An 8305-nucleotide genomic window follows, 5' to 3' on the forward strand; every position below is an offset into this window, starting at 1 on the left:
GGCTGTGATGTCATCAGAGGGCTGTAACAAAAACTGCACAATCATCACATTGTCCTCATTGTCATGAGGAAAGGTGATGAAGGTGTGAGGGGCGGGGCCATCACGGGTCGTCCAGTTAGAAGGCTGAAGGCGGTGACATCACCAACAACACGGAACCAGAACCAGACTGAGGAAGAGGAGGAGGAAGAGGAGGTGATCACCACCTGATGAGGTCAGCTCTGGTTCCAGACGTTAGACGGCTCCCGTCTGTCTGGTCTGTGCATCCCGTCATCGTCATGACGACACACTAACGCTTCCTGACAGTTATAAGTCTCTACCCGTACAGGAAGCTGACAAAACCACTTCCTGTCAGAGGTCATGAGGTCATCCTGAGTGAAAGTGGGTCAAATGTTTGAGGACATGACAACAACAACACAACAACACAACAACAACACAACAACACATAACAACACAACAACAATACAACGCAACAACAACACAACACAACAACAACAACAACAACACAACAACACAACAACAACACAACAACAACACAACACAACAACAACACAACAACACATAACAACACAACAACAATACAACGCAACAACAACACAACACAACAACAACAACAACAACACAATACAACACAACACAACAACAACACAACAACACAACAACAACACAAGAACACATAACAACGCAACAACAACACAACACAACAACAACAACAACAACACAACAACACAATACAACACAACACAACAACAACACAACAACACAACAACAACACAACAACACATAACAACACAACAACAATACAACGCAACAACAACACAACACAACAACAACAACACAACAACACAATACAACACAACAACAACACAACAACACATAACAACAACACAACAACAACACAACAACAACAACACAACAACAACACAACAACAACAACACAACAACAACACAACAACAACACAACAAAACACAACAAAAACACAACAACACAATACAACAACAACACAACAAAAACACAACAAAAACACAACAACAACACAACAACAACACACCAACACAATACAACAACAACACAACAAAAACACAACAACAACACAACAACAACACACCAACACAATACAACAACAACACAACAAAAACACAACAACAACACAACAACAACACACCAACACAATACAACAACAACACAGCCACAACACAACTACTTTTTTTGAAGTGTCGACCGGTCAGTCGTGTCTCTTCTGTTAAGTCTGTATCTTTGAGACTTAAATGAAAACTTAAACTACATGTTAAATAATTTTGGAATTAAAACTTTATTGATACTTAAAAACAATTTAAACTAGCAGGTAATTAATAAAGGAATAATTAACTTTATAAACTAGCGGAGGGAAACGATGGGGATGGTTTTGATGGGTGTAAATGTTTTTCTTCTTTGACGAGGTCGGATTCTCCTGGGTGGTGACCTTTGACCTCCGATACTTCCTGCTGTCGGTGTTGAACAAAGAGCTAACTGGTTAGCGTGCTCCGTGTCGGATGTTTGCTCTGCAGAGTGGCGCCGCAGGTGATGATGTCATCGCTTTGATGGAGCTGACTCACCCCCCTCCCTTCACTCTCCCCGCCCCCACTTACCCCCTCACCCCTATCGCCCCAATGGGAGGGGCAGGGAAAAACCCCCTCAGCTTTCCCCTCACTCCATCTCCCTGACATCAGGCTAACAGATGCTAACAGACGCCAACAGATGCTAACAGACGCTAAGGGACAAAGACAACAACACAAACAAGAACAAACAAAAAGACAAACATCAAATCTAATCTCAAACATCCCATCATTTCGGTTGGACTCATATTGTTTGTGTGTTCTACTTCCTGTTTGTGCGACAGGTTTCACACACCTGGTTGTTTACCCTGTAAACAGGTGTGCGTTTGTGTTTTTCACTGACGGGCTTGAACGCCTCGTGCGTCCAGTCTGTTCTGGACTTGGACCCTGATCTGGACCTGGTTCTGGTCTGAACCCGGGTCTTTGAACACTCCTTTGCGGTTTGAACTGGTTCTTCCTGCGGAGGCGGAGCCTGTCCAGACCACAGGAAGTCGGTGATCGGAAGCATCAGCGGAATCTTTCCCCCAGGTCGTGTTCAGACGCCGGTCATGTGACCTGATAACCTGCTAATCATATTTACCAGAAGCAAACACCCCCAAACCGTTTCCTGTCCCATAATCAGTCGCCAGCGGTCGCGGTTCATCCGTCCCGCCTCCGTTTCCATGGAAACCAGGCATATTCTTATCATTAGTGACTGTTCAAAGCATGCAATATGTGGCCCACTCTTCTTCTCTTCTTCTTCTAGGTTATGACTCCGCCCCTCATCTCCTCCACCTGCTGCTATTGGCCGAGTTATTTGTCCGTTCGTCGTCTTGTCCAATCAGCGCTCGGTCCCTCTGTGGTGCCTTCAGGCTGATGCTGCCTCACCTGGACAGGTTGAACACCTTCTCTAAGGAACTACATGACCTGGTGAGGCTGGACACGCCCACCTGGACACACCCAAAAGACATATAATTAATTTTCTATTTTCAGTTCGGGAAAACCACAATCCGCAGGAAATTAAATTAATTAAGATTTGCTCTCTGCTAAAATGAAGTTGATATTTAAACCAAAATGTGAAATGCAAAAATATTTGACATTTTCCGGAGATATTTTTTTATATACAGGACAACCTTTATTCATAACAGCAGCAACGACACGTCATGATTAATATTGGTCTGATTATTGATCGTATCTCCGGCAGACTGACGATGAGCTGGTTTACTTTGAAGCCGTGGAGAACACACTGGACCATCTTCCTCTCATCCGACACAACGCTACGTCTTTCAGGGCATTGAAGGTAAATGTTGTTCAAACAAAGGGTTAATTCTCTACGCGTTCAGAGTCACAGGTGTGGCTACCGTCCGACAGGTGAACGCCACCCTCGCCCAGCTCTACGTCTACACGCATTCCTTCACGATCCACGTGGACTGGCTGAGAGATGCCAGAGAAAACCTCAGTTTGGCCTCCTCGCCAGCAGAGGGCGCCGGCAATCACCTCCTGCAGCTGTCAGGCCTCCTGAACGCATCGCTTCACCAGGTGAGACGCTGACGCAGAGCAGTGGAGGGCAGGTAAAGAAGTGGTTTAGGTGAGGCGATCAAACAATCACATCATCAGCATCAAGGGATTTATGGGATAAACTGTCTCCATGGTAACGTGCCCCGTATCCCCTGATTGGTGGTGAAGCGGACCAGACGTTCCTGCTGATTCCATCCTTCAGTGGACAGGAAGTGATGTAACTCAGCTGTTCTGTGTCCTCAGATCATGGAGGCGGTCCCCCGGACGGCGACGCCCCCCCTGCCCCCCATCACCACCGCCTTCGAGGCTCAGCTGTATTCCTTTCAGGTCTCTGAACGCTTGAGGGTCTTCTGTGATTGGTCGAGGAGAGTGTTACATCATCTCCAGAGGCGGTCCTGCTGCCCCAGGCGTTAAACCCCTGCCGGCGTCTCGTGACCCCCGGACCCCCCTGCTGGTCGTCTCATGAACCTTTTCCTGCAGCGCCATCTGCTGGTAGAAGCAGATCCAATCAGATTTATGTTTGGTAAATGCTAAGCTAGGCTAACGCACATGTTAGCATCAGGCCCCCCACCTTGTGGCGCCCCCTTGTGGCTCCAGCAGCTCAGTGACAAACACGCAGCGTTTCTATTTTTCTATGTTTTTCTATTTGGTGATATTTATGAGTCGAGGTGCCGGCATCTCGTCCGATATTTAATATTAATACCGACGTATTTATACCTTTTGTACGTAATAAAGTCAATAATAATAACACTGTTAAGACATGTGACTCAATCTCACTGAAACCATGACGATGATGTCTTCAACCAGCGCTAGAAGGCTCATTTTGATTGGCCGACTGTTCATAACTTTTATTTGAAATTTTATTCACTGTTTCTAATACTATCAAATAAATACTATGAGATAAATACTATTAAATACCATTAAATAATAATATTAAAGTATTTCAATAATACTATGAAATAAATACTATTAAATACCATTAATAGTATAAAATGAATAAATATTAATATAATGAAACACTATTAAGTATGTACTATTGAATAAATACTATTAATACTATTAGATGAATACTATTAAAATAAAATAGATTAAAATACTATTGAATAAATATTATGAAATATTATTATTAAATAAATACAATGAAATAAAGACTATTCACAGTCCAGGAGAACCTCAGAGAACCGTCAGACCTGTGGGGACGATCCAGACCAGGATCATCTTCATCACCTTCATCATCATGAGCTTCATCCTGACCTGTAGACTCACTCTGGTGGAGAACACACACACACACACACACACACACACACACACACACTTTGGAGAATCCAGGGGGAAGGGGGAGGCAGTGGGGGAAGATGGGGGGAGTGGGGGGAGTGTGTGTGTGTTTGGGGGGGGGGCAGCAGGACTGTGACAGCAGAGATTCTCCTACAGACAGAAACAAAGTTAGGAGACGACGGGGCTGCAGATGATTCACTGATGCAGAGCAGAACCAGAACCAGGACTACAAACAGGACCGGGACTAGAGCCTGAACCAGGATCAGCACCAGGACCAGAACCTGAACTGAACCACAGCTGCAAGATGACAGTAAGTCCAGCAATAGAACCTCATAAAATAGAACAGAACACAATAGAAACTAAAAATAAATGTCAAAAAGTGTGTTTTGACCAAAATACATTTCCCACAATGCAGTAGTTCAGCCCATTGGAACTCTGACAAAAACGTTGTGAACAAAGTTAATGTCCTAACTTTAGTAGTTACATTAAGGAGTAGTTACATTTAGTTACATTTATTAGTTACATTAAGGAGTAGTTACATTTAGTTACATTTATTAGTTACATTAAGGAGTAGTTACATTTAGTTACATTTATTAGTTACATTAAGGAGTAGTTACATTTAGTTACATTTATTAGTTACATTAAGGAGTAGTTACATTTAGTTACATTACACTGAGTTACATTTAGTTACATTTATTAGTTACATTAAGGAGTAGTTACATTTAGTTACATTACACTGAGTTACATTTAGTTACATTTATTAGTTACATTAAGGAGTAGTTACATTTAGTTACATTACACTGAGTTACATTTAGTTACATTTATTAGTTACATTAAGGAGTAGTTACATTTAGTTACATTACACTGAGTTACATTTAGTTACATTTATTAGTTACATTAAGGAGTAGTTACATTTAGTTACATTACACTGAGTTACATTTAGTTACATTTATTAGTTACATTGAGGACTAGTTACATTTAGTTACATTAGTTACATTGAGGACAGCCATGATGCTGATGATGTGACCCTCTTCATTAGAGGATTAATAATGTCTGTCATTGCTTGTCGCCGTGACGACAGACGCCTGGCTGTTAGCATCCTGTTAGCTCACGTTAACGTCTGAATGTTTGGATGTTGTCTCACCGGTTGCGACAGACCATAATAGTATTTGGTTAACACACGACCTGGCGAGTCAGCATTCATTCCTGCTGAGTCACGTAAAGGTGTAGGAAACTCCTCCCACCTGTTTGTGTGTGATGTTCACGCCTCCACGCCTGACGGGGGGGTGGGGGTGGAGGGGTATCGCGTCCCCTGGGGGGGCATCAGAGATGAGAACACGGTGTCTGGAGGCCGACACCGGATCCGGGCCCCGGGGCCCCGCGGCGCCAGCTGTGGTGGACGCATCAACGTTCCTGCGGATAAAGATCCCCGCGTGTGAAGGGGTTTGGGGGTGGGGGGGCTATTAACGGATGTGTTTATAACCCGGGATCAGTGTCCGGCTGGCGTCGCCATGACAACCAGCATCACTACAACACAAAGGGATCGTTTGACTCCTGCTGGGGGGCACATGAAGCTGTAGTTGTCATGACAACCAGACTGTCCTTCCCTCCCCAGGCGGCCCCCCAGCTCCTGGACGAGATGTGTCACCTGACGGCTCAGGCGCTGCCGCCGATGGAGACGACCGAACGCTTCCGGGTCCTCAAGCTGCTGGGGGAGGGCTCCTACGGGAGGGTGGTGCTGGCCGTGCACCGGGAGCGAGGTGGGGGGCGGGGCCGGGGGGGGACACGCCCAATTAGCCGCCCCGTGCTGTCGTCATGACGCCCCGGTGTCTCCCCGGTTGTCCAGGTACCCCGATGGCGCTGAAGCTCTTCCCCCGCGGCTCCACCCCCCTGCTGTCCTTCCTGAGGGAGTACAACCTGGCGCTGGCGTTCTGCGCCCACCCCTCCCTCACCCGCGCCCTGGGCATCGCCTACGCCACGCCCTCGCACTACGTCTTCGCCCAGCAGGCGGCGCTGTTCGGGGATCTGTACGACGTCATCCCGCCTGAGGTAGGCCGGCCCGTCGCTCGCCCAATCAGAGCCCCCGTCTGGTCGGGTCCTCATTGACGTGACATCACCCCCAGGTGGGCGTGGCCGAGGACTGCTGCCAGCGGGTGGTGTCGCAGCTGTGCGGCGCCCTGTCGCACCTCCACGCCCTGGGGTTCGTCCACCGGGACGTCAAACCGGAGAACGTGTTCCTGTGCGACGCCGCGTGTGGGCGGGTCCAGCTGGGCGACTTCGGGATGGTGAGTGGGGGGGTCCTGACGCCTGAAGGGTTAACAGGAAGTGGGAAATGTTACTTCCTGTTCTGCCGCAGGTGAAGCCCAGGGGCACCCGGGTGCAGGAGGTCTGGTACAGCTCCCCCTACTGCCCCCCCGAGGCCGAGGTCGCCCGCGGGAGCCAGGACGGCGCCGCAGAGGGCGTCGGCGACACGGAGGGCGGGGCCAAGAAGAAGCCCCGGGTGTGGGCGTCGGTAGAGCCGAGCACCGACAGCTGGGCGCTGGGGGTCCTGAGCTACGCTATGCTAACAGGAAGTCACCCCTGGGCCCAAACCGCCAGCGACTGCAAGGCCTACCTGAGGTACCGCGATTGGTTCGAGGCATCGAAAGGTGCGTCGGACGAGTGGGCGGAGCCAAAGGACGACGGCACGCGGGACCGTTTGATTGGAGACGCCAGCTCCACCCCTGTGGCCCCCCAGTTTGCATGTTTCACCCCACTGGCCCGCTCTTTCTTCCAGTCGCTGCTGGACCCGCGGCCCCGGCTCCGGGGGCGACCCGAGGACGGGCTGGGGTACCTCGAAGGGGCGTGGCTAACAGAGGAGGAGAGGGCGCGGCTGGAGGCGGAGAGGGAGAAGAACCGGGGAAAAGGTGGGGGGCGGGGCCAGCGATGATCCAAACCGGATCCGATGTCTTACACGGAATGCGTCGCACTTTCATGCTAGCACTGCTGTTAGCTTTTAACTTCATTAGCGTGAATGCTAACAGGCTAACGTTTGTAAAAAAAAACACCAGCAGGAAATATTCTGAAGCTTTGAAAAGTATTTAAATATTAAATATAAAACTATTTAGAGGAACTTTTTGGATGTTTGAAACTTTCCGCTAACGGGACTTAGCTTAGCTTAGCTCAGCCGACGGTTTAGCAGTTGTTAGCTAACAATCCTGGACTCACAGCGATGCAATAAATGTTTGTTAAATGTCGTTTTTGTAAGGAGGTACATTTAAAACTGATGATTTGAACGATTTATCGTGATTTTAATCATCTTATTATAAACGTTTTGCTAAAAAACTGGATTTTTACTCTGATTTTCTGTTTGTTCTTCGTCTCTGATCGAACGGAGTCGACTTCGTGTTTTCTAAAATAGATCGACCGTCGTAAATCTGACACCACAGCCTTTCAACACCGCGTGTTTGGGGCCCCCCCCCCGGCCCCTGGGCCCCCCAGCACCCACCCCCCAGCTCTATCCCAAACCAACTGACAGAGCAGCATAAGTTAGCTCGATGGAAAATATCTAACATAAAAATCTAACATAAAAATAAAAATAAAAGGAAACGTTTTTTTTAAATAAATTTTTTTAAACTTTTAAAATATTGTAAACAAATTTTTATTTATTTTTTGTTCGCATTAGGAGAAACCAAATCATTTGTTTAACCTGATATTAACTCAGTTATTCTGGTTTAAGTTAACAGGATCAACTTCCATAGTTTTTATTTGTTTATGTTTATTGTGTTGCCCCCCCCCCCCCCCCTTTGCTAACGACACGCCTCATACATGTTTAGAGCTTGTTTATTTTTTTAACTGGAGGGGTCGGCGATGGGGTCGGCGAGGGGGGGGTTGACCACTGGCCCATCTGCTTGCCAGAACACATTTGATCTCTGACCCCTGGGGGGGGTGTTAGCGATTA

At 47.4% G+C, this 8305-nt stretch overlaps 2 protein-coding genes across 3 annotated transcripts in view; both read left to right on the plus strand.

Moving 5' to 3' along the window:
• The window catches only part of LOC137607092 (uncharacterized), a 5029-nt gene extending 1083 nt beyond the window's left edge, over window positions 1–3946 (plus strand). Inside the window, exons 1-4 of one of the 2 annotated variants that reach the window (XM_068332586.1) lie at window positions 1680–2502; window positions 2777–2872; window positions 2944–3111; window positions 3334–3946. In XM_068332586.1, coding sequence (XP_068188687.1) covers window positions 2299–2502; window positions 2777–2872; window positions 2944–3111; window positions 3334–3504 — 639 coding nt within the window. In that variant the 5' untranslated portion in view covers window positions 1680–2298 and the 3' untranslated portion in view covers window positions 3505–3946. Of the gene's footprint in view, window positions 1–1679; window positions 2503–2776; window positions 3112–3333 lie in introns of those variants that run through there. The other variant, XR_011037955.1, reaches the window with a different exon arrangement.
• Window positions 3947–4531: 585 nt separating this feature from the next.
• Window positions 4532–7700, plus strand: si:ch211-171h4.3 (serine/threonine-protein kinase SBK2). Its single transcript, XM_068332560.1, has 5 exons — window positions 4532–4675; window positions 5981–6125; window positions 6212–6414; window positions 6489–6650; window positions 6722–7700. Exons 1-5 carry the CDS (start codon window positions 4670–4672, stop codon window positions 7292–7294), a joined length of 1089 nt encoding a protein of 362 aa, XP_068188661.1. The 5' UTR covers window positions 4532–4669; the 3' UTR covers window positions 7295–7700.
• The last annotated feature ends 605 nt before the right edge of the window (window positions 7701–8305 follow it).

The sequence above is a fragment of the Antennarius striatus genome, chromosome 14 (genome assembly GCF_040054535.1).
Source record: "Antennarius striatus isolate MH-2024 chromosome 14, ASM4005453v1, whole genome shotgun sequence".
In the NCBI taxonomy this organism is placed as follows: Eukaryota; Metazoa; Chordata; class Actinopteri; order Lophiiformes; family Antennariidae; genus Antennarius; species Antennarius striatus.

Bases quoted from the DNA above. Each gene is read 5' to 3' on its own strand.
- si:ch211-171h4.3 (XM_068332560.1), top strand. The intron at 6,126-6,211 runs GTGGGGGGCGGG...CCGGTTGTCCAG, and splicing joins GGCCGTGCACCGGGAGCGAG to GTACCCCGATGGCGCTGAAG. The intron at 6,415-6,488 runs GTAGGCCGGCCC...CATCACCCCCAG, and splicing joins ACGACGTCATCCCGCCTGAG to GTGGGCGTGGCCGAGGACTG.